The sequence below is a fragment of the Podarcis bocagei genome, assembly GCF_964188305.1.
Source record: "Podarcis bocagei genome assembly, chromosome: 1".
Lineage (NCBI taxonomy): Eukaryota > Metazoa > Chordata > Lepidosauria > Squamata > Lacertidae > Podarcis > Podarcis bocagei.
In genome coordinates, this window is record NC_138125.1 from 11,697,869 (window position 1) to 11,724,298 (window position 26,430).

At 44.3% G+C, this 26,430-nt stretch overlaps 1 protein-coding gene across 1 annotated transcript in view; it reads left to right on the top strand.

Moving 5' to 3' along the window:
• Positions 1-26,430, top strand: part of BRF1 (BRF1 general transcription factor IIIB subunit) — a 200,804-nt gene that overhangs the window by 77,045 nt on the left and 97,329 nt on the right. Inside the window, exons 6-8 of the mRNA XM_081192565.1 lie at positions 9,744-9,893; positions 13,164-13,257; positions 20,809-20,935. Coding sequence (XP_081048691.1) covers positions 9,744-9,893; positions 13,164-13,257; positions 20,809-20,935 — 371 coding nt within the window. The remainder of the gene's footprint in view (positions 1-9,743; positions 9,894-13,163; positions 13,258-20,808; positions 20,936-26,430) is intronic.

A 26,430-nucleotide genomic window follows, 5' to 3' on the forward strand; every position in this document is an offset into this window, starting at 1 on the left:
GGATCCCCGCCTCCTCCTCCTCCTCCTCCTCGACGGGCAATCGAGCACAACAGTCCCACGTCCAAAGATGTCAACCAAAAGAGAAGAGAAAATCCTGCCTTTGGAAGGGAAAAAAACAAACAAACAGTGGCCGCTTCGGCTCGTCGCTGGGAGAGATCTATGCCCACAGCGCCTTTTTGCGCTCCGTTCCTGATGGGGGCGCAGCGGTGATGCCCTAGTGAGTCATCGCTCACCTGGCGGCCGGCAGCGGAGCGATGGGGGCGGAGGGGCGGGAGAGGACGCGGGGGTGTCCCAGCCTCGAGCCGGCGACCAGCACCCCACCGCGCTGGGCCCACCGAACCGGCGAAGCCCAGGGAGCCGTCGAGGCACCGATTTCCGCCGGAGAGGCCACGGCAAGCGGCGGCGGCGACGCTGAACTTCTGCCAACCCTCTCGGAGCGGAGGAGGAGGGAGCGAGCCAGCGAAAGCAGGAAACTCGGGCTTGCTGGCTTATTTATTTATTTTTATTTTCCGGCCGGAGGTGGAACATCCGCGAAGGAGCAGCCGATCTCCGATTATTCTTATTATTACTGTATTATTATTATTATTTTCCTCCACGGTCGCAACAAGACCCTTCGTCGGTAAAATCCCAGAGGCGGCGGCGATGCGCAGAGGAGTCGGGTGGCGGCCGGCATCCGATCCAGCCGCTCTTCTTTGCAAAAGGAAAACCCTAGCGAGATTGCAGGCGGCGGTTCAGCTTCTGCGCTGGGGGAGGCCAGTCCCCGGCGCTCTTCTCCATCCGCGGGCGCCGGGCGGGAGATGCGCTCTTGCTCTCTCTCTTTGCTGCTGCTGCTCCGCCTGTGTCGTAATTGGAAAGTCAGCAAGAGCCGCTTTGCCGGGCTGGGCGCCCGTGGCCGTCCGCGTGTGCGCCTCCTCGCGCGTATGTGCTTCTTCGCCCGTCTCTCCCTTTCTGGCGCGGCTGCTGCTGCTGCCTCCGCCGCCTCCTCCTCCCGCTGCCTCAAATAGCCAGCAGCAGCTCCGCGCGTCACCGGCGCCTGCTCCAATGGCGAGGCGGCGGAGAGCAGGGCGCATCGGGGAGGGACGGAGGGCTGCCTCCCTCCTGCCAACCCCTCCCCTGCCAGACAATATGTCATTCTTCTCCGCTCCTTTGCTAGCCGCCCACCCCCTTCCCCCCTCCCTTTTTTCGCCAATCAATCCAGTCCCCTCCTCCATTTGGGAAATTTACAGGAAACCCAAATTCGCTCTCCTTGTTGGGCGAAGCAGATTTTGAAAAAGCACAACACACAGAGGCACACACAAACGCGGCTGCAGTGGAGCAGAAGAGAACGAAGAACAACATGCAGCCCCCGCTTTGCAAACCCAAAAAACCCCCTCCAGCAATTTCGGGAAAGGCGCCGCGGAAACTGCAGAAGTATTTCAGTTCAGAAAGGGATCTGCAGGGCTTTTTTTTTTTGCAGATAAAAGTTTGGCTGCTTTTTTGGGGTGGGGGAGCGTCCTTTACCCCCCCCCCCACCTTTAAGCGATTGCATGGGAAAATTCTTCCCCTTCCTACACAACACACACTTGGCAGCAGCTCGCCTGACCTCGCCTCTGCGTTTGCTGCTGCCTCTGCCCCAAAACGCGATCGGGAAAGCAGTAAACAAACGGGGCCAGGTTTGGATACCCCCCCTTCCTTTCCCAGGCGTAATGCAAGCCTCAGCTGGAGCGAAGCGTCCAGATTTTGCAAATTCTGTCATCCCTTGCCAGTCGGCACCGACGACCGTTCTTGGTCTAGTTGCAAAGTGCGTGGTTTTTTCTGGAGGGGGCGGTCGGGTCGCTCAAGGTAACCACGGCAAGCAGTCCTGCAGCTGGCGAACTCGGCTGCAGCGCCCCGCCGACCCCGGATCGCCCGGTCCCGGCCGCGGCCCTCCCCGTTTCTCACCGCCGCCGCCCACCCCACGGCCCTGATAAAAGCCGCCCAAGTGTACCTGCTGGCCCGCTCACCAGGCGCCCCCTCGCCCCAGCCCTGCTGGGAAAGTTTGCGCGGCGGACTCATCCTTGGAGTCAGAAGCCATGATTATGGAAATGGCAGTCGGCGGCGGCAGCATCAGGCAGGCGGGAGGGGCCGCCTCGCCGATCCCAGCTTAGTGCAGCGGCGGCGGCCCCGAGCGAGCTTCCTTCCGAAGCGAGCCGAGCGAGGGCGCCCCTGCTCCTTCTGGCCCGAGCCTGGCAAAGTGCTCCTTTTCTCACTCCGTGCGACCCCCTCCTTCGGGCAAAGGCAAGGGGAGGGGGGGCATAGCGCTTTGCAAAAGTTTTCGTCCGCCCAAACCAAGGCGAAGTCGCCCAAAAACTACCATAGAGATAGCAAAAATTTCAAAAGTAGGGGGTCCATGGTCTGGCTATTGAAACAAGGGGGTGGGGGTGATAATAATAATAATAATAATAATAATAATAATAATAATAATAATAATAATAAAAAATAAATAATTTATTATTTATACCCCACCCATCTGGCTGAGTTTCCCCAGCCACTCTGGGCGGCTCCCAATCAAATGTTAAAAACAGTACAGCATTAAATATTAAAAACTTCCCTAAACAGGGCTGCCTTCAGATGTCTTTTAAAAACAGGATAGCTGCTTATTTCCTTCACATCTGAAGGGAGGGTGTTCCACCGGGCGGGTGCCACTACCGAGAAGGCCCTCTGTCTGGTTCCCTGTAACCTCACTTCTCGCAATGAGGGAACTGCCAGACGGCCCTCGGCGCTGGACCTCAGCGTCCGGGCAGAACGATGGGGGTGGAGACGCTCCTTCAGGTATACAGGACCGAGGCCGTTTAGGGCTTTAAAGGTCAGCACCAACACTCTGAATTGTGCTCAGAAACGTACTGGGAGCCAATGCAGATCTCTCGGGACCGGTATTATGTGGTCCGGCGGCCGCTCCCAGTCACCAGTCTAGCTGCCGCATTCTGGATTAATTGCAGTTTCTGGGTCACCTTCAAAGGTAGCCCCACGTAGAGCGCATTACAGTAGTCTAAGGGGGAGATAACTAGGGCATGCACCACTCTGGCGAGACAGTCTGCGGGCAGGTAGGGTCTTAGCCTGCGTACCAGGTGGAGCTGGTTTGCAGTGCTTAGCTAATAGGAACCACTGATTTCACAGAATCAAGTTGGAAGGAACCCCAAGGGTCATGTAGTCCAACGCCCTGCAATGCAGAAATCTCAACCAAAGCATCCATGACAGATAGTCATACAACCTTTGTTTAAAAACTTCCAAGGAAAGAGAGTCCACAAGCCTGGAGTTGCCAGGGTGAAATGCTTCATTTTTCTTTCATTTGTATTTTAAGTTGAATAAAAAAATATGTGTTTGTGGGGTTTGCGAAAGGTGCTGAAGTGCTGAGTTGTGTTTATGGTTTACTAAAAAATAAACTAGACTCAAGAAACCAGACTGAATCTCTTTCTTTAAAAAGGGGTAGGATTCCTTTCAGTAGAAGAGCTTCTGCGCTGGATCATGCCAGTGGCCCATCTGTCAGCATTCTGCTCCCCACTGTGGCAACTAGATGCCTAATGAAGCCCACAAGCCTATTATTATTAATAATAATAATTTGTATATTGCTTTTCATCTGAAGGTCACAGGGTGGTTCACAACATAAAAATACAAAATGAGAACACAAAAAACATAATAAAAATAACAAAAACAAACCAATCTGCCCCCCCAAGCCCCCATATTTAAAAGGACGTAGAATGTTAATCAGCCAAAGGCCTGCTTACAGAGAAATGTTTTTCTCCTGGTGCCTAAATATAAGCAATGAAGGTGCCAGGTGAACCTCTCTGGGAAGAGCATTCCATAAAGAGGAAACCGCTGCAGAAAAGGCCTGTTCTCGCCTTGCCACCCTCCGGACCTCTTGTGGAGAAGGCATATGAAGAAGGGCCTCGAATGATGATCACAGGGTCCAGGTTGGTGGTCCTTGAGGTATTGTGGTCCTGAGCTGTTTAAGGCTTTATAGGTCAAAATCAGGACTTTGAAATGACCTAGGAACTAATCGGCAACCACTGCAGTCAGACCAGGTTCGGTGTAATATGCTCAAAGTGTCTTGTCCCAGTGAGCAACCTGGCCCAGGGAAGTAGTGCCTCCCTACAGTGCCCTGGTTAGGCTTGTGTGCCCCCCCTTGGGGACAGAGGCTGCTGCTGCAGCAGCGGGGGCAGGGGGCAGAAGGTAGACACCCTCTGTGCCCTGTCTCCCCCCCCCCACGCATGAGTGCCCGCCTGTCAGCAGCGAGGGCAGGGTGAGCACAGAGTGAGTGGGTGGTATTCAGTGCTCGTCCTATTTGGAGTAGAATCATAGAATCATAGAATCATAGAGTTGGAAGAGACCACAAGGGCCATCGAGTCCAACCCCCTGCCAAGCAGGAAACACCATCAGAGCACTCCTGACATATGGTTGTCAAGCCTCTGCTTAAAGACCTCCAAAGTAGGAGACTCCACCACACTCCTTGGCAGCAAATTCCACTGTCGAACAGCTCTTACTGTCAGGAAGTTCTTCCTAATGTTTAGGTGGAATCTTCTTTCTTGTAGTTTGGCTCCATTGCTCCGTGTCCGCTTCTCTGGAGCAGCAGAAAACAACCTTTCTCCCTCCTCTATGTGACATCCTTTTATATATTTGAACATGGCTATCATATCACCCCTTAACCTCCTCTTCTCCAGGCTAAACATGCCCAGCTCAACCAAGTAGATCCATTGATCTACTTGGTTAGGGCTTTAAAGAGTAGATCCATTGATGTTAATAGACATGATTAACTTAGGTTCTTTAATTTAAGTGGGTTTACTCTGAGTAGGACTTAGCTGAATATAAGATTTTTAGTTACAGATAGGTAGCCATGTTGGTCTGCCATAGTCAAAATAAAAAAATTCCTTCCTGTAGCACCTTAAAGACCAACTAAGTTAGTTCTTGGTATAAGCTTTCGTGTGCATGCTGAAGAAGTGTGCATGCACACGAAAGCTTATACCAAGAACTAACTTAGTTGGTCTTTAAGGTGCTACAGGAAGGAATTTTTTTATTTTGACTATAAGATTTTTAGCGTGAAGAGGGAATGCTTCCTTAGCTGTGTGCTCACTTGATACTGCAAGGCCCTCTCTGTCCCTTCTTGAGGTGTCCTGCCCCATAATGGAGAAGAACTTAGAGATATCCACATTCAACTAGAAGTGATTCTTGTGGTGGGGGAAGAGACAGGTAATGACCTCCCCTAGGCAAATGGCACAGAAATAAAGCACTTGCACCTGTCACTTTTGTAAGGTACGTGCTTGTTGCTTTTGTTCATGTGTACACAAAAAAGTATGTCTTGCTTTTCCAAATCATGCACCCCTTTCTGTTGTTGCTATCAGCCTAGAAGACAGCTCTTGAGTTTCTGTAAACTTCTGATTACCCCATGTTGCACACACTTTTGAACCATTTGGATAAACTATATCCAAACTTGTATTGAACCCTTTCTACAAATTGCTGATACCTCTGATCCAGAACCTACTCAGGACCTAGAATCACACATATACAGAAAATGTTACAAAAGCTTGAGAGGCACAAATACAAGATGGGGGACACCTGGCTTGAGAGCAGTACATGTGAAAAGGATCTAGGAGTCTTGGTTGACCACAAACTTGACATGAGCCAACAGTGTGACGCAGCAGCTAAAAAAGCCAATGCAATTCTGGGCTGCATCAATAGGAGTATAGCATCTAGATCAAGGGAAGTAATAGTGCCACTGTATTCTGCTCTGGTCAGACCTCACCTGGAGTACTGTGTCCAGTTCTGGGCACCACAGTTCAAGAAGGACACTGACAAACTGGAACGTGTCCAGAGGAGGGCAACCAAAATGGTCAAAGGCCTGGAAACGATGCCTTATGAGGAACGGCTAAGGGAGCTGGGCATGTTTAGCCTGGAGAAGAGGAGGTTAAGGGGTGATATGATAGCCATGTTCAAATATATAAAAGGATGTCACATAGAGGAGGGAGAAAGGTTGTTTTCTGCTGCTCCAGAGAAGCGGACACGGAGCAATGGATCCAAACTACAAGAAAGAAGATTCCACCTAAACATTAGGAAGAACTTCCTGACAGTAAGAGCTGTTTGACAGTGGAATTTGCTGCCAAGGAGTGTGGTGGAGTCTCCTACTTTGGAGGTCTTTAAGCAGAGGCTTGACAACCATATGTCAGGAGTGCTCTGATGGTGTTTCCTGCTTGGTAGGGGGTTGGACTCGATGGCCCTTGTGGTCTCTTCCAACTCTATGATTCTATGATTCTAGGTTTGGAAGAAGTCCAACATTTAAGTGTGCCTTGAGCCGATGTTATGGCACTGTTTAGTTGTGTTAATCTGAGTTCTTTATTTTCAGGCCTAGTTCACATAAAATGAAAAACCGTGGTTTCCAGCTATGTGAAGAAACTTGTGACGAGTCTTAGGCTCACACATTTCTCCCATTTTGCTTTTACAAGGAGATTAGGAGCTTCCGCTTCTGCTTTTAAACAAACCAAGTTTCCTGTGATATCTGAACATAGGTGACTGGTTTGTGTTTTAACTATTTGTTAAATCTGTATCCCACCAAAGGGGCTAAAGACTGCGATGGTAAAGGAGAATGCAACAGATTAAAACAATGGTTCTAGTTCCTGGCTTGTTCTCACAGATTGTAGTTTAAACAAACCACCATCTCCTGAGTTAGAATGTCACAAGGAACTTGGTTTGTCTAAACCTGTGGGTGGGTGCTTTTGATGTCCTTTGCTATGCACAGAACAAGATGGAGTGTGTGCACTCTAGACTTCATGTAGTAGGAATCCATAGTTCCCCGTTACATCTGAACTAGGTCTCAGTCTTACAGCGTTACAAAGCAAAACTTTATGCACCTTTATAATTTCCATAGGATTATTTTTTAAAGGATCTTCACAAGCTAACATGGTACTTGGAAGAAAGTACCTTGTTGTCTGTGGGCCTTGATATTTTCATTTAATCTGTTTTGGGAATTGAATTGTTCAGTCTTCAAGGCTTTTAATTTCTTTGGTGAGTTTCACTTTTCTATTAACGCACAGTGCAGACTGGTGTTGTCAAGGCAGTCTGTAAGCATGAAAGACAAAATAATTTTCTGAAATACCACAATGCATTTGAGGCTCTGTGCAGGGCAGCTTTAGGTAAAATAGTGATAAAAAGTCTTTAACCTCATCCCAGGAGATTCTCATCTTGTGACCTGCTAGCTGCCTTCATGTTACCGCTGCCAGCGCACATGAGAAAGTTTTGTGATTTTCTCTCTGTTGCATTGTGAAATGTAACATAGAAATGCAGCCACAAAAATCATATTTATTGTTTGCTTACACCTTTTATGTATTAATGAAATTGTGATGCCAAAGATTTATAGCATTTGCTTTTACTTGGGATACTAGATTTTCTTGGGGTCTTTAGTTCTTCCAAACAAGTTCATTGATTTACAGCAATTTAACTATAAATCTGTATGAACATCATGGATAACTAATGTGCGGATTTCCTCCATGAATCTCTACAACTCAGGTAGTGTTAATAATTTACTTGGTATTTTTACTATGATCTACTACTGCCTGTACAGAGGTTTTCATGCAGTGTTGTGGAAAATGTGTATGTGTGGTCATTTTATCACACAATAAGAATAAAGAGAACTCGCTGCATAATGGATAGGTGTTAACACTTAGCAGCAAATGAAACTGATTTCATTCATTATAAGTCCACAAGAACTATTTAAATGAACATTTTCAAGCAAAGCCTCATCTTTATCAACAGAAGAACTCAAGCAGGGCATCAACTGAGAAACCATATTCACCGACAAATTACCTGGCAGGAAATGAGAAACTGATTTCTCCGCAGAAGAGCATAAACGTATTAAACAAAGGCTTTAAAAAAATAATCTTCTGCATTAGAAGTTGACCCCTCAAAAAGCACTATTTATGTACCTTTCTTCGTTTGGAACCATAAACACCAATATAAAAATGATTTTATTGCGGCGCAACTGTTAGGCATCAAGCTGCATTGCTAAGTACATTAAACTGAGATAAATCTGAGAAACAAGCGGGCTGGTAAAACCACATGGCTGCATGCTCTAATTGGTTTTCCAAATGAGAATCTGAAAATATTTATTTATGTAAGTTACATATACTGCTTTTCAGGTGGTTTGCTTGCATAAAATTATTAAAGCAACATGCATGAATGAAAATTGTATAATAAAGCAGAAAAGCCAAACAACTGTTTGTCACTGGAAAACCTGTATCACTCCTTCAGGAAAGGGGAAATAAACATAATCTAATCTTTGCCTGGTGGAACATTGATTCTTCTAGCATAAACTTTACAGTCCAGGTGAGCGATTTGTTTCACGGGCCACCTTGGGAAGGGAGTTGCAGCCCAACCCCACCCTCAATTCCTCCAAAGTGGGCTACCGCAGCTGCTATGCTCTCAGCACACTTTTCTGGCAACTCTAAAACTTCAGGAAACTGGATTTTGCTAGTCCTTTACTCCTGCAATTGCTAGCCCACTGGGCTAAACTAGAGATGGCCTGCCAGATCTCTCATGGTATACTTGTTGCTCTTTAAAAACAAGCTTCAAAGCGGCCATGTGGGGCTGCTTATTTAACTGACATCTTGTACCTGCCCTCCTGGGCTAAACAGGCCGTTGGAATTTAGATTGAGGAAACAGTGTGGCCAGAATGGCTGCAGCAGCCTTTCACCCACTGCCAGTGCCTCACATTGCTGTTTTGAAGCAAAAGACAAATAAATATGTACAGGAGGTCCTGATCATATACCCCCTGTGTCAAGTCTGATAAGTTTTGAAGTTGGCTCAGAAAACAAAATATTAGTTAAGAAATACTATTAAGGATGAGAGTTACAAATCACAATCTAAATAAGAATATTAAAAAAATAAGTGACGAATGCTGGTGGAGGGAAGTCACAGAGGTGTAGCATTTATGTTTGTGTTTCTGTATTGTCGGTATTTGAGTTGGTGTAATTGCGTGGTTGTATGTGCATTGTAAATAATAATATAAAAGAGTATGCTTAAATAAAAGTGGGAGAATAAAAATTGCAGATTTTTTGTTGTTGTTAAGTAAAAACATTTTATGACCTCTTCTCCCCACCCCCTTGATCTATGATATGAGAGAGGAACACTTGATACGGGAAAAATTTACAGAAAAAAATGTTCTGCATGCTTTACGAGAGCATTATTTTCTCCTGTCACTTCCTGCTCCCAGGTGGTGCTGCCCTCTAGCACACCCCTGGGCACGCCTCCCCACTTCCCCAGCATTCTGGCAATATCTTTTACTGCCCTGGTTATTGCATGCATTGTCGTATTCTTTACAGTCCACAGCAGTCAGCAGTTCATGTTATTTCCTTGTGTAGTGCACTAACTTGAAAATCATGGTGGGTTTGGGGTTTTTTTTTGGTAGAACATCTGATTTGCATGCAAAAGGTCCCTGGCTCAATCCCTGACATAGAGCTAGGAGTGCCCACTGTCCCAAACCCACAACAGTTGCTGTCAGTCTATTTAGACAGTGCTCAGCTACATGGCCAATGGTCTGACTCTATAAAACATCTTTCCATGTCCCTATGTACTTCTTCCGCTGGAATATGTTGTTACCTGTCTGGACTGGAAACGTTGCAGTAGTGTAACCCATTTACTGTCAGTGAACTAAGAAATGACGGTAGGCTTTATTGTTCAAGAAGCATGTTCACGAAAGTAAAGGTCAGGATCAGAAATAGCCGACTCTTGTTTTGTTGCAGATCCATGTTTATATATTCCTCGTTTTGCACACATGCTGGAGTTTGGCGATAAGAACCATGAGGTTTCCATGACTGCCCTAAGGCTCCTGCAGCAGATGAAGAGAGACTGGATGCACACAGGGCGACGGCCTTCGGGGCTTTGTGGTGCAGGTATGGAAGAATTTGCAGGAATTGTTGGGTGCATAGAGCAGCAGCAGTGGGTTGTGCAGAAGGTGCTTTGCAGGTGACCCCCTGTTCATTTTGTAAGTAAGAAGCAGTTGGTGAATCGACAATCACGGCCTTAGAATCAAGCTGAAGAAGGTTGGAATTCAACTCCAGGGACTAATCCAAAGAGGTTGGATAGCGCCTTGTACGCCTCCTTCCTGTAACTCCTGCAGCCAAGCTGGTGTCAAACATGTTGTTGTTGTTTAGTCGTGTCCAACTCTTCTTGACCCCATGGACCAGAGCACACCAGGCACTCCTGTCTTCCACTGCCTCCCGCAGTTTGGTCAAACTCATGTTGGTAGCTTTGAGAACACTGTCCAACCATCTCATCCTCTGTCGTCCCCTTCTCCTTGTGCCCTCCATCTTTACCAAGATCAGGGTCTTTTCCAGGGAGTCTTCTCTTCTCATGAGGTGGCCAAAGTATTGGAGCCTCTGCTTCAGGATCTGTCCTTCCAGTGAGCACTCAGGGCTCATTTCCTTAAGAATGGATAGGTTTGATCTTCTTGCAGTCCATGGGACTCTCAAACATACTGCTCTGCTTTCCTTTGGACCACATCAGCAGAGCCAAGAGGCAGGTCTTGTCCTCTGGGCAGCTCAGGACCCATAGAAATACACACTGCCCAGGCTTGCACCCCAGGGAAGTCACTTCAGTGCTGCTAATGCAGCAGTTTGACTTCACCCCCAGAGGTTCACTCTGTTGTCTCTTGAGATAGATGGATGCCGACAACAACAGAACGGTAGATCAAACTCTGCTGGTAACCGATCACTGTATGGTTTGCAATAGATCAGCAAAGACTTTGACTCCAAATTGTTTCACAAGAGCAACAACAGAAAGCCCTTTCCCCCTTTCTGAACTGTGCTGCTGATAGGAAGAAAGCTTGAGGAAGAAAACCAGGGCTGGGTCTTTGTGTGACGTGACAGGAAGCCCAGTCCTGGTGCTGGAAACAATTTCCAGGGTTGATCATGTCTTGGAGGTACCCTGTACCTTAATTTAAACCAGGGGTCGGCAAGGTTTACCTTGCCTGGGCTGGTTCACTCCTGTGGAGATTGCTCCATGGGCCAGATCGTGTTCCGGCGCCGCGGAAGCGAGTCCCCGCTCCCTGCTGCGCCGGTTTAGTGCAGCTAGTGGGGACTCGCCGAGCGGGCAGCTTGATTCAGGAATGGCTCGTGGGCCATTTAAATGATCTCTGTGGGCTGCTTGTGGCCCATGGGCCACAGGTTGTCGACCCCTGTTTTAAGCAATGTGTCCCCATGCCACTATTTTGCATCTGGCTGCAGTTGGTGGGGGCTTGAGGTTTTGCTAAAGAAAGCAAGGCTAAAGTCCACCCTCCGCTGGCCTAACAGAACCCCTCACAACGCAGCATGAGTTTCTAGTGGAGTAATCTGCACATTAGTATTCCACAAGCAGAGACCATAAGCTCCCTGAAGAGCATCGTGCTAGTGGTTTTTGTAGCACATGGAATTAGGTGATTATGTAAGAGCAGAAGAAAGGGCCTCCTGGATCAGACTATGATCAATCTTGTCCAATTTTCTCTTAACAGTGGCCAGCCAGATTCCTTTGGAAAACTCTGAAGCAGGGCAGTGAACACGATGGCATTTGATTGCACTAGTCAGCAAAGTAATACTGCAAAATTTAACCAATTAATCAGTTTTTCAAAGATTAAAACAAAACCAACTCTATAAAAGATAAGTGCTTTAAAAAGACTTGGGGGTGACAGGTGACGTTGAAGAGAAATGCCCAATTCTCCCTTAAAATACTCCCTTCAAGACTATGACTACTGTGAAGTGTAGGTACAGGGTGGTATCAGACATTAGCCATTCTCAGCGCATTATTCTATATGAAGATGCATGAGTAGAATGACTCGCACTTGTACAATGAGACTTTTTTGCCCTCTCCTCCCTCCCCGCCCCATGTGTGCCCTGGACTATTCCTATATCTACTCCAGAGGGTTAGGGAAACACAGGGGGCAGGAGGAGAGGGGAGAAAGTCCCATTATGTAGAACAAGACTGCTTGCACAAAGTGAAATAAATGGGCAAGTTACTTAATTCTATTGATTTCAATAGGTCTACTCTGAATCTAACTATTGCTGCATAGTGCCCATTATGTGTTAGCAGTGCCCTTTTCTTCAGAATTATTGTTTATTCACATGCAAACTTGTACAGATTTTATTGACTAGGATTTATTGACTTGGGTGACAGCCCTGTGAATAAATGTTGTTTGAAAAAGTGGGGTTTTATTGTTTTTTGTTTGGTCTCTGTTTTTAGTGAATTTTGCTGGGTGACTTTTCAGGTACTAGAATTAGGGAGAAAATTGCCCCCCTGTCCATTCCTTTCTGTACTTTAGAAGCTTCTGTTGTGCTTTCAATTGAACCACAGATAACTCAAGCCCTGGCACACATTACAGTGGAAGGGAATTTGCCCACAGATCCGAGACATCATACAGCTGGATCAAAAGGCAATCCCATTTTATTTAAGCCAGGGTTCTGCACCTGTTTGTCCTGGACAGATTTATTCTTGTAATCTTGACCGTGGCATTCCACAACTACAGGTCAAGCATTTTTTGTCATCTTTTATAATCTTTTTTTAGGTTGAGACAGTTTCACTGATTATGTAGATGAGGGACAAATGCAGAACATAAATAACATCCATCTAAATATATGTAAATGGGTGCACTTGGGAACCCTGTTGGGCTTGGGATGGATGGACTAAACCTGCTTTCCATCACCGGGTGATCCTTGCCGTTGAGAATCAAGCCTTCTTCTATCTGCATAGCTCCACCCCTTAATCTTCATTGTCACTTAGTTTCTGCAATGCTACAGCATTTTGCTTCAGCCATGTCTGATCATGATCATTGGGGTGAGGAACGTGAACTTTGCATCAATGCTGGAGCTCTTTGCCCTTTGCCTTGCAGTGTGTGTGCATGTGAGTTTGCAAGGATATATATATATGGTGTGTCCAAAAGAAAAAGAAAACAGCCCTGTGTTGCATTTATAGAACTTTTTCTGCAGCTGGCTTGATTTTACTGCATGCAAAGTAAGTTTTATAAAATTCCAATTTAATCACTCTGTATTCAAGCCCAGAGCTAAACATCAATATTTTAAAATTAATATGAGAATTAGAATTTCAGATGGTACTTGCATGACTCACTGTATTCCCTTGCTTTTCCCCGCATTGAACTGCCTTTTGATGTAGCCCTTTCCCTGTTTATGCTCTAGCTCTTCTAGTTGCGGCAAGAATGCATGATTTTCGGCGCACTGTGAAAGAAGTCATCAGAGTGGTTAAAGTTGGCGAATCAACACTAAGAAAAAGGTAGGTCAAGTTTGTGGGGGTCTTCACATTTTATGTAAGATGCAGCGCAATGTGTTTACCATGAGGACAGGACTATTTTACACTTCTAGAAATACATTCTTTGCCTGCACAATCCTGACTCTGTGCAAGAGTAGCAGTTTCACACAGAACTTTCTGCTGATAGGAATATGAATGTTGGTGAGCACCAGGGCCTAACTTGGGCTGTGAGCAGTGGCTGTACCCAGATATAGGCTGGGAAGGTCTATTCTTCAATCCAGGTCAGTTGCTGGTCCTGGAGCCTAGATTTGAAGAGCTGAAGTCTTAGCAGGGAGAAGGTACTGCTCTGTAGGCTAGGCAAGGTCAGAAGGCTTGGTATCCTTTATCTAGTGCAGGGGGTTGGATCAGATGACCATTGTGGTCCCTTCCAGCTATAATTCTATGAGGCATAGCCAAATCAGAAGTTTCCTGTTACTTGCCAGTTACTGGTGCCAGTGTTGCTCGCCTAGACGGACAGCTCACTTGACCATCTCCCAAGTCATGGTTATGAAATTCCAGGTTCAAGGTCTGTTGTTGTACCTTACAACATACCCACTTTGAGTTTTCCCTTAGAGAGTGACTCATTTGAAGTTGTCTTGCATTGGAGAACTCTACAGAACACGAAGCTTGTTGAATTTGCATTCGCCCCAAACTTGTGCCAAACAATTTCCTCACCTTTGTACTTAGTAAGATCTTCAGCTCAAGCGGGCTGCCAAAGCTATAGGACAGTGAAGACAAAACATGGGAACTCAGCTGCTCCTACCCATTACCAATATCTTCAAGGATGAACATGTAGAATTATTGTGGATGTAGACTTCCCCATTCATTTACACAAAAAGAGCAGCTCCTTTTTTATTTCCTTTGCACAGAGCTTTCCCCTTCATTGAAGTTAAGGAGGTTGCCTTTCTGTACTGTGAACTTTGAAACCTCCTATATGATATGTTAAAGGGATTTTGGGATTGGAAAAACTGTTCTAAAATTAGTCATTTCTACAGAGATGTTAAGGCAAGGATTCCACTGCCTTGCAAGCATTTCATTTAATATGCTGGCAACAAAAATTATTAGGGCTTAGGCTCAGATGCTGTGGACTTGTTTTAAGTAAAACCCATGGAATGTATTTGCAACTCATAGGATGGAAGGTGATTCTCCCTGTAGTTTGCTGCCGATAAAAGAAATCTCGTTAAAGCCCAGCATTTGAAATGCTTCAGAGGTTGAAGTGAACCATACAGTAGCATGCACAAATGAGTCAACTTTATTAAGTAATACAACGTCATTGATGGGTCTGAATGACAAAGGTGTTGTATGATAGAAATTTTCCATGTAATCCCATATGTTTAATTGGCACAGCATTTTTTAAAAAAAGTTTTATAAAAAAAAGCTTTCCGTTTTAAAAAGTGCTTGTGTTTTGTCGAGTTCATCTTGCAAAAACACATACACTTTTTAATCATTTGCATTAAATAGGAATTCTAAAACCATTGTCTGTACAGTCTGTACAGTCGAGTGGTATGGAGCTTGTCATCCTCTCTTAAAAAGCAAATAGCTGCAGAATTATCTCACTGAATTTTTCTGTTGCTTATGCTTTCAATAAATGCTAAAATAAGTCTGAAAAATGACTTGAAAATACAGTTTAATATATTGAATGTATTACCGGTAAGCTATAGTTTTTGACCTGGCAATATATCGTGAATTATGTGTGCGTGTGTGTGCTGTGCCAAAATCACAATGTGGGAAAAACTTTGAAGCTAGCCAATGCCTCTATATACCTCCATCTTTATCTCAGATACTGTGATTATATCAGTATATCACAATGTTTAGCTGGTGGTATATTGTGATGTTGAAAACCAGATGTCACGCAGCCCTACTTGACACTGTTGTGATTGACAGGTGGCTGGTCCTGCATACGTGTCAAACTTGGCCCAGATCTAGTTTGCCATCCTGCTGCTTTATAGCATCAAATGGCGTATCTTTATTTAATTTTTCTTTCTAATCCACTCAATAAGTTTCATAGCAAATCCTGGCTTCATAGGAACATCATTTGAAAGCCACAATTCTGACTGATTGATCTTTAGTTGATCAACATACCAATATAAGCCCATTTAAAAGCGCGTGGCACTGCAGAGCAGATACTTTGCACGGTTTCCAAATCATTTGAATGGATTATTGGCGCGCAGCCTTCATTTTATTTGAGTGATAGCAAATGTGCTGAATTGTAGTGGAAGCACATTCATTTGAGCAGTTGTTTAAAATGAAGGAGCGTAACTGCAAAATTCGTGCTTTGAAATGTTTACTCAGGTCATGCATATCAACTAAATTGACAGTGTTATTTACTTTGACAAGGTAAACGTGACAGCTGAATTATTTTCAGGGAGCTATAATTACAACTGTATTTATCACAAATCCATAAAACATGATTGATGTTTCTCAAATAACCCCACATTATATTGCATTTATCGCAGAGGCATATTCAAAACAAACCTTTTTGAGTAAGTCTTCCTGAGCCCAAGATTTTTCCTTCAAGCACTTAGATTCTTGAAATGTCATTAGGTAGAAGTTGGCTGAATTAATAAGTACTTGTTTCACATAACTGTTTAAAAAATGCACACACACTGCTTCTTGTGATAGACATTGCTTTTTCACCTGAGGTTTTTCTCAGGGTGAGGTTGGGAGTAGATTTCTCGCCCCTTCCTCTCCCTGTTCCTCTTTTTCTCAGTTCGTTGTATCTGGGGAGGACTGCAGTTCAGTGGCAGAGCCCATAATTTGCACACAAAAGCTCCCAAGTTCAGTCCCTGGCATCTCCAGGTAGGACAAGGAAGGAAGTCTGGTAGAGCTGTCAGCCGTCAATATAGACAAGGAGTTCTTGTTGGACTCCCATGAGCACCAACCAGCATAGTCAATGATCAGCTGTGGGGGGAACTTCAGTTCATCTGAAGGCCACTCCATTGCCTACCCCTGATATTGCACAATACTGTGTTATATGGAACAATGGTCCTATCTTCCAGAATCTTCTTGTTCATTAGTTTCTGCCTTCCATCAACTGCATCCAAGTCTTGGAGCTTTATAAAATCATATACACTGGAACTGTGCACACTCTTAACCTGTATTGACAGTTTTTGGAGAATACATAATTCTTTTGCTTGTTCCCCCCTGTTCTGGAGGGTAGGACTCAAACCAATGGCTCCAAGTTGCAAGAAAGGAGATTCTGACTAAGCACCAGGAAGAACTGCTTGAAAGTAACAGCTGTTGGACAGTGGAAGGGTCTCCCTTGGGAGCTTGTAGACTCTCCTTCCTTGGAGGCTTTTAAACAGAGGCTCAATGGCCATCTGGGTGCTTTAATTGAGATTCCTGCATTGCAGGGGGTTGGACTAGATGACCCTTGGTCTCTCTTCCGACTCTACAATTCTAGGATTCTTATACTGAATGACATTTCCTTTGGCTTCACTTTGTAGGGGTGAACAAGTTCATGTACACAGCAGACTCTAGCATGGGTTATTTTTAGGAGTGGAAGAAGAGTGATATTCTGGGGGTTTTTTTTGCTATGTGATAGGTCAGGTTCTGATGCTTTTCATGGGCATTGTATTAAACTTTTTTAACAATGAAAGAGAGCAAGATGAGGGGAGGTTATATTAAGCACTCGGGGTAGGGTGGGGAACATGCAATGTCAGTGGTTAGCGGATATGTGTCAGTCAAGACGGATCTTGAATCAGCTGTTAAGCAGATGGCTGAGAAGAGGAATTTGGGATCCTACCAAAAGGAAAAGAATGTTTGTTATGAATGGAAGTGCATGGCTTTTTTTGGTATCTGGATACAAATTTCATTGGAGAGGCACCAAGAATTGCTTTGCTAAATTAAGTAGAGGCCTGAAATACATACTAGCATAATTTCAAAGTGCTATCATTGGTTGAATGACAAGCAGCTTGCTCGCACATTAGGCAAAGATCCAATCTGAGTATCTTTCTGATATTTCTTCCAGTAAGTTCACTGATCAACCTCTGTTTTCCTTTCATAGAGAAAGTGCCATTTTCCCCACAGGATTTTCCTCCAAGCGAGTCTAACATTTCAGCAAACTATTTACAACAAAGACACTAAGAATTTGCTGGTAGACTTCAGTACTTTCATTTTCACACTCGCTTAAGCAGTTGTCAGCATTGCTGTCGCTTGAGAGTTGCAGCTACAAAGTCAGTACAAAAACAACCCAAAATGTTTTGCTGTTTCTTCCTTTTGCCCTTAGACTATCATTGATCCAGAGATGAGCTAGAAAAATTTTGGGTCCCCGAAGATTTCTTTGACATAGTCTGTGACACTTGTAAGAGGATTACAAGTTATGTTTGTCTAACTCTGACAGAATCATTGCTGCTTTTGCTGGAATTAGAAAGCACTTGTCTAAGTTCAAATCTTTAAGGCCAAGCCGTGCTTAGGTTTCCCCCCCTGGACATGTGGCCAAAACCTGGTTTCTTGACTAGCAATATGCTAATCATTGTGATGGATCAGGGACTGTTATGTAGATGTCGTGATGTGAGGATACCTGCATAGTATTACAAGAACTCCTGGGAGGTACAGCACATTTCTGCTTCTGCTCTGAACAGACACACATTGCCTTGCCTTGTCGCATTTCTGTCATTGGGGGCCAGCAATCCAGGGTCACAGTTGAAGAGCATGCTTTGGTAGCATCATAACCTGGTCTTGACACGTAGAGCGTTATCTCATACAAACCTGCCAGCTCGATAAGGGTCAAATCTGTTACCTGTCTCAAAACAACCAGCCTGTTTCTATCCTCATACCTCCCTTTTTCATCTGCAGGAGCTCCTATGTTGCTTCACCTTTTGCTGGCCACTTTTGAGGGTGTTGTGTTGGAGATAGGGGTTCATGGATGTGGATTCAGACAGTGCTCTCTTCTTTGTATTGGTGAAAAACGAGGCACTGATATTCATATCTTGATAAAAGGCAAATCGTTTCTGTTTTACCTGATGTTTTGACCTTTAGTTTGAAGGGCTTCAATTACTTGTGGTCTCTTTTGGTGGGGCAGGATCTGCAAGACCTGCAGATTTATTTTTTTTTGTATAGATGTGGGTTGTGTTGTTTTTTTAAAAAGTTTTGTATTGGTTGTGTTCGTTGTCATTGGTTTTTGGGTCTACATTGTAAGTCACTTTGGATGACTTCGGTGAGGAAGGTGATTCAATAATGATAAGACCAGTGCTGTGGGTGCCAGCACAAAACGACTGCCATGGGCGGCAGCAGCAACAACAAAAAATGTGATTGTATTCTGTACCTGTGATGCTATCACAAAAAGCACTGTGTGTGTGTGTATAGTACAGGCTTCCTTAACCTTGGCCCTCCAGATGTTTTTGGCCTACAACCCCCATGATCCCTAGCTAGCAAGACCAGTGGTCAGGGATGATGGGAATTGTAGTCTCAAAACATCTGGAGGGCCGAGGTTGAAGAAGCCTGGTATAGCAGGAGAGAAGAGAGTTGGATATAAGTCAACTTATAAGTCATGGATATAAGTCAGCAGTCAGCTAGGGTGGCTCCTTTTTGCCACCTGTTCTTTTATTTCATGTGGCAAGGCCACCGTGAGAGTTAATAGGGCAGCCCCCAGGACCCTCCCCACCCTCTTAGGTCACAGTAGGAACAAGGGCCAGGAGTCGCATCCAATTTCAGTTGGGATGGGGGTCAGTGCTGTCCCTATTCACGCCTGCTTCCAGACTGCTACCTGCTCTTCTGTATGCACTATGCATATGTGTGCAGAATGAACAAAATAAATAAAACAGAGAAACTGCTTGGTGAAAGAAACCAGCTATCCCATCTCTTGCTGGCAACAGGTGTCTCGATCACTGCTCCCCCCACTACCACCACCAAAACAAGCCCAGATCATTTTCTTTCTTGGTTGGTCCCAATCCAGAGGTACAGAATTTTCTTGGATAGCCAGTTCTGTAACTTGTAAAGACTGTAACTTTTCAGGAAGTGGAAAAAGGGGCCGATTACATTGAAAAACCTCACCTGAAGATTCAAGGTGAAGCTTGTGATGGTATGTAATGCCTTCTTGGAGAACAGTTGGTACTTGAATTCCTGCACGATAGGTCCTCCTGGCATGAGAGATGGATGGTTCATCCACTAGGCATAGCTTTTGCCATTTTGTGGCGTACGGTTGCTATTTCTCCCCAGTCCGAGGAGTGCTTGCAATGCAGGTGCTAAGAGCAGAAGCCAGGAAGTCCCTGCTTCAAGCTTCACATTCGCCTGGAGCTCATCAAGTAGTGGTTGCAAAGTGATTGTCCTTTCAGCTCCAGCTTCCTGCCAGCAGCAATATGGGGCTGATAATATTGGCCTGCCTCACAAGATTACTGCAAGAGTATATGAAGTGCTTTGAACACTTAAAATGTGCTATAAGAATGCAAAGTGTTATTAAGTACGTAGTGTTCATCACACTTGAAGTGAGGAGAGGGGGGAGAAATGCTTCTAAAAGCAGCATGGTTATTCCCAGGCCAGAGCTGGGAATCATTTCTTGTACTCTATTGATTTGAAAGTATTGGATAAATTTTCCCCATCTTTTTGTGTTTGTGTGTGTGCTAAAAAAAACACAACACCCAAAATGTCACTGCTTGAGCTTTGCATGTGTAACATAACATTGCACATTCGTTCCCAAATATCTCAAGTTAAAGGATCTCAGGTTACAGGCTTGGAAGGGACCTCTACTTTTGACTCTGTAGGCCTTGCTGTCAGTGCAGGGCTGGATGACTTAAACTTGATTGCAATATGGGGGCTATCATGAATATTGATTTATTAACAATCTTGATTTATTACATTTTTTTTTGAGGTGAACGTAGAGCTTGTTCCTGCATTTTAATTTGACTACTGTTAACGACGTAGTAGCGCCTTCTATTTTTGTGGAAGAAGGCTTTCTCTGAGGTCTAACCCAGTAATTTATGGAATGCTCATTGTATATCTGTAGAACTTTTAAATATAATTATAAGAATTTGTACAAATGGTTTTGTTGCTTTTAGAGCTTGCATTTTTTGTGTTTATTTCATTTTTATTTTGTTATATACAGTGCTTTGATAGCTTCAGGCTGTGCAGCAGTTTATAAATTAGCCAAGTTAATGATAATTATAAAGATCTATAAAGGTCGATTATAAAGGAAATTAAATGCAGGAATTTCCTTGTGACTTCACTGTTTATAACCCCGCTATCCATGGGCATATATGTTCCTGCAACTCACGATAGCACTTCATACATCTGATTAAAGCTCTTGCCCTATTTAATTGTTAGTCTAAAGGTGCCACAATGTTCTTTCTTATTTTCGCTGTAGCAGATTAATATGACTATCCCTCTGGAATTGAATTTCAGTGGGCATTTTATGTTGGAAAAAAGATTAAAGGCCTTGCTTGTTGGTCATTCAAGACGGGTTATTTGAAATTGTTTTGGCTGAGCTCTTTACCTAGTTTTGTTTTGAATTGGGGAACATCTTTTACATCTTTTTCTGTTGGTCTGCTGTGAAATTCACGGAGAGAAATCCTGTGTTAACCTTTTCACATGTGCTTTTAGACTTACAGAGTTTGAAGACACACCTGCAAGTCAGCTAACAATAGATGAGTTCATGACAATTGATTTGGAAGAGGAATGTGACCCTCCTTCATTTACAGCCGGTCAACGAAAGATAAAGATTCAGCAGGTGAATGCTTTTGTACGCATAGTTCTTCCTTGCTTTTTGTGGCTGGAAAGGCAGTGTCTATAGAATTCTATCCTGCTTTATTCCTCCCTCTGGAAGCCCAGAGCGATGAAAAAAGAACCACATGAAAGTGCACATAATACCAGCAAGATCATATAATAGTGAGGTCAGCTCCAACACGTCATCGAAACCTGATGTGTAAAAATAATTCTCAAAAACAATTAGGAACTACTTAGACCCATCCATATGTCATGAAAAAGAAAAAAAAAATTAATATCTGTTTCATCATTCATCTAAATGTGTGAACTTTCCAAAGCACCAGCACAAAGAAGACCCTGCCCTAAGCCCTTTCAGATTTTACTTTCAGCGCAGAGCAAAGCATTGCCAACTGATACGTGTGAAATTTCATTGATTGGCATCAGCTTGAGCTATTGTTGATTTTGTTGATTTATTTATTTATTATTCACACATTTTACAGTATACCTTCTGCATCTTTTTACATTTTTTCATCTTACAGCATTTCATTCAGATTTCCCAATCTAATCCTCTAGAGAAAACCTTCATTCTGCTGCATCTCAATTAGTTTCTCCGCCATTCTTTACTCCCATCTTTTCCTTAGTTTCTATTGCTGCTGCTCAGAAAATTGTTCCCACTTGCAAACATCATCTCTTTTTAAGTATTCTCCAAGATATTCCCACTTGCCCCTTGTTTCCCTTTCACCCCAGTCCCTTATTTTGGCTGTCATACTTGCTAATTCTACGAACTCTATGAGGTTTTTGTACAGCCATTGATCTTTTGTTGGTATGGTGCTATTGTTGATTTCAATGCTTGCTTCTTTTGGGTAGGATGGCAGGAGATAATACGGGTGGGGTGGGTGTGATAAATGGTGTTTTCCACATTGTACAGTGGTACCTCGCAAGACGAATGCCTCGCAAGACAAAAAACTCGCTAGACGAAAGGTTTTTCCGTTTTCGATTTGCCTCGCAAGACGAATTTCCCTATGGGCTTGTTTCGCAAGACGAAAACGTCTCGCGACTTTGTTTCCTTTGTCTAAAAACAAAGACAAGTTTTGTTTATAAAGTTAATTTATTTTCCCTTCAATTTTTGAACTGCTCTTTACAGTATGTGTGACTTTAAAGAGCAGTTAATAAACTGTTGTTGTACCAAATTTGGCTTTGTTTGGACTTTTTTTGACCATAGGAACGCATTAATTGATTTTCAATGGATTCCTATGGGATTTCGTGATTCGCAAGACGAAAAATTCGCTAGACGACAAAACTTGCGGAACGAATTAATTTCGTCTTGCGGGGCACCACTGTATTGTATTGTCACCCCACCCCCCATTTCCAAATTTCAGAGGTGAGTGATGGTCCTTCTATAGCCAAAGTGGTACCATTTGCAAACGAGGGAGTAGATATCGACAGGCACGAAAGAACCCCAAGGCTTGCAAAAGTATTAAAAAAATTAGAAAAAGAAAAGTAAGGGGAGAACTGCCCCGAACAGACCAGTGAGGATGGTGTACCCATGGGACATGGAATGCTGACTGTTAGGGTGGGGGACAGAAAGCTGGGTGTGGGGAGGGAATGGATTGAATATTGGTGAAGACAAGATTGACTGGAGCAGTAATAATAATAATAATAATAATAATAATAATAATAATAATAATAATTTTTTATTTATATCCCGCCCTCCCCAGCCAAGACCGGGCTCAGGGCGGCGGCTAACAACCAATAATAAAAACAAGTTGATTAAAATACAGTTTTAAAAAAGATTAAAATACAACATTAAAACATTAGGATCCAGCCTCTTCACAGGAGGAGAAAGGAAAAAGAAAGAGGGGGAGGGAATCAAACTGATTCCAAGCCAAAGGCCAGGTGGAACAACTCTGTCTTACAGGCCCTGTGGAAAGAAATCAGATCCCGCAGGGCCCTGGTCTCATGAGACAGAGTGTTCCACCAGGCCGGAGCCAGCGTTGAGAAGGCCCTGGCTCTGATTGAGGCTAATTAACTTCCTTAGGGCCCGGGACCTCTAGGGTGTTGCTATTTATGGACCTTAAGGTCCTCTGTGGGGCATACCAGGAGAGACGGTCCTGTAGGTATGAGGGTCCTAGGCCGTGAAGGGCTTAAAGGTTAAAACCAGCACCTTAAATCTGACCCTCAGGACCATTCTACACTGCGGCATTTTGTTGCAGGCCCAGCTTGTTATTCTATATTGTCTTTTGCTCCAGAATACAGAATATCAGAATACTGATCTATTGTTAAGTACAAACACTGTAGGTTGAATCTATTCTGGGCAATGCCATGTTGGCCTGTGTAGCCTTCAATTCATTTGTAGCACAATTTGTCTTCTGTTTCCACTGGTACCCTCATATTACATGAACCATACTTGTGGCTGATACAAAACTCGAAAGGTACCATCCTGCAAACAAATGCACTATCCCAACCACTCATTTTTAAATGACATAGAGCAGCGGCTAATCCTCCAAGCAGCTGGTCCTCTGAGCTACTCACTCAGAAAGAGGTTTTACTTAACCTTCCAGTGGTGTCCAAACTTTTTTCAAAGAGGGCCAGATTTGATGAAGTGAAGGGCTGTGAGGGCTGACCAGAGGGCCAACTAAAGTTGTTGACTTTTTTAAGGATTGAAGTTGAGATTTTTTTAGGATTTTACCCCAGGAAATAAACTGCCACAGGAGCCGGATTAGGCCCTCGAAACGGACTTTGGACATGCCTGCCAATTGCAAGGTTGAGGCCACTGAAGTGCATGGGGGTGGCTTCATTTCAGATATTATTTAAACTCCCCCATTCATAGAATCATAGAATAGAATCATAGAGTTGGAAGAGACCCCAAGGGCCATCGAGTCCAACCCCCTGCCAAGCAGGAAACACCATCAGAGCACTCCTGACATATGCTTGTCAAGCCTCTGCTTAAAGACCTCCAAAGTAGGAGACTCCACCACACTCCTTGGCAGCAAATTCCACTGTCAAACAGCTCTTACTGTCAGGAAGTTCTTCCTAATGTTTAGGTGGAATCTTCTTTCTTGTAGTTTGGATCCATTGCTCCGTGTCCGCTTCTCTGGAGCAGCAGAAAACAACCTTTCTCCCTCCTCCATGTGACATCCTTTTATATATTTGAACATGGCTATCATATCACCCCTTAACCTCCTCTTCTCCAGGCTAAACATGCCCATCTCCCTTAGCCGTTCCTCATAAGGCATCGTTTCCATCATTCACCTCAATTTATCTGGTGAGAATTTCATGCTTGCTGAAAGCCACCCTGCCTGCCCGTTACCCTCTGAACAAGTTCTCACCCTGGTGACTGATGCTGCCAGATGTACATTTCATATGTCTGAAACTGGTGATGAGGACTTGGGCACGCAGGTCCAGGCTGAAAATTCATATTCCTAGGAAACAGCCTCGGATGTTTTATTTCCTTGGATTTTTTTGAGTTTGGCCCAGAAACATACCCACCAGTATGTCCAAAAAGGCAGACCCAGCTGAGCTACTCAGTACTTTTTTATTTTATCTGTATTAGCTGTGGGCTTTGGCAGGGAAGGGCTAATATTTGACAGGCCCAAGTGTGCCAAGAGAAAAATGAGTCAAGTCCGCTACTGGACACACACACAGCCCTTTCAACAACTGCCAAAGAGGCATTCATTACACAGTCTAACACACATTCTGGAAAGCTGCTGAATGACCTGGGTGGTGGTGATACGCTTTTCATAGTGATAAAATTATTTTAAAAAGACCCTTCCCCCATGCACTGATAGCTCAATTTCTAACAGCTCTTGACTTCATTATATTACCTATTATTTATTTAGAACCATCAATGTGTAGGGTGTCTTTCTTTACATGTGAAAATGAGAAAAATCCACACCCTAAGGAATTAGAAGTCTTTTTTGAAAGAAAGAAAGAAAGAAAGAAAGAAAGAAAGAAAGAAAGAGGGAAGATGCAAGGAAAAGGGGGAGGAATGCTGGCAAAGGGAAATGCCACTGGCTTCATAGAAAAAGTGGGGTTTTTGAGGAGGGGCTGTAAGGAAGAATGAAATAGCATTGTGGAGTAGGCATTCTGCAAGGGAGGATTAGGCTATTTATGACTGCTTATCGATGGCTGTTACCTCCTGCATTGAAGCCAGTATGCTCTGATATCGCTGAGGATTACAAGTGGGAAAGTGCCATAGGGCCTACATCCTCCTCATGGGCTTCCTGTAGGCATCTGGTTGGTCACCGTGAGAGCGCATTGCTGGACCAGATAGGCCGCTGGGCTGACTGATCAGAGCACATAGGTTCTTATGCCTAGAGGGGGCAGCAAGTGTGAGTGGGTGGAGCCATTTGAGAGCAAGCCTTGCCCAGTCTTGTGTTTGGGCAGCAAAGTTTGATGAATGAAGGTCACAGGCAAGGGGAAGTGAGAGCCGAAAGATGGGTCAAGTTCTCAGAGATTTTTAAAGGATGCACTGGATGTGGGAGGGATCGAGAAAGGAGGGAGGCGTGTGATCTGAGCAACAAGGAGTGGTGAACGGTTTTGGCTGTGGAGCTTTCTGGCAGAGGCGAGAGAGGACTCAGCTGTAGCCAGGGAACGCTCAGAGAGAAGATAGTTGAAGAAGTGAATCTGTGCCAGCCCTGCATCAGCGTTTTGAGTTCAGTGCCCGCCTTTGCTTGGGAAATTCTGCTGGGCACGAGCGTTCGCTCCGTTTGCAGAGCCGTCACAGTTGCTTTCAACATAATTCCTGGCAGGTTACCTGCTGTGCCCAAGTTCTCCCCATCAGCTCACCACCCAGTGCAGCGACAAATTTATTCTGACTTACAAGATTTAAAATCTTTCACACGATACAGCTGAGCTTATTTTGTTGCCTGTACATTCCTTCTCTTCTGTATGCCACTCTCATTCTTCCACCCCAATTAACCAAGGCCACAGCTGGAAAGGTATTTGCTTGTTAATTGGATCCCCCCCCAACCAAAAAAAAACCCTTTTCAAGTTCTGCTCCCAATGGAGATGCCCAGGGTTGGGGGAGGAATACAACGTTACATAGAATTCTGTGTTTCAACTGGTCCATTTTAAAATAAGCACTGCTATTAATTACGATTAAATTGCATTGGAATTGCTCCAAATGTTGCTTGCCAAGACATGCAGAGTGTCACTAGAATCTGCTCCTGAGCTGATTCTCCTGAAATATCTATCACTAATTTTGCATATAAATTATTATCACTGTGGGGGAAAACACCCACCCACCCACCCACTTCCTCCTCCTCCTCCTCCTCCTCCTCCTCCTCCTCCTCCTCAGTGTTGTCTTTAAATCCTCTTTTTCCAAAAGGTTTTCTAGAGACATTTTCAAAAAGTTTTTATCCCCACCAGATTTTTGCTGAAACTTAACTTTGCCTTTTGAAACTACAACTATGTAGTTTCCAGAATGCGGCAGCTAGACTGTTGACAGGAAGCGGCCGTGAGACCACATAACACTTGTCTTGAAAGACCTACATTGGCTCCCAGTACGTTTCCGAGCAC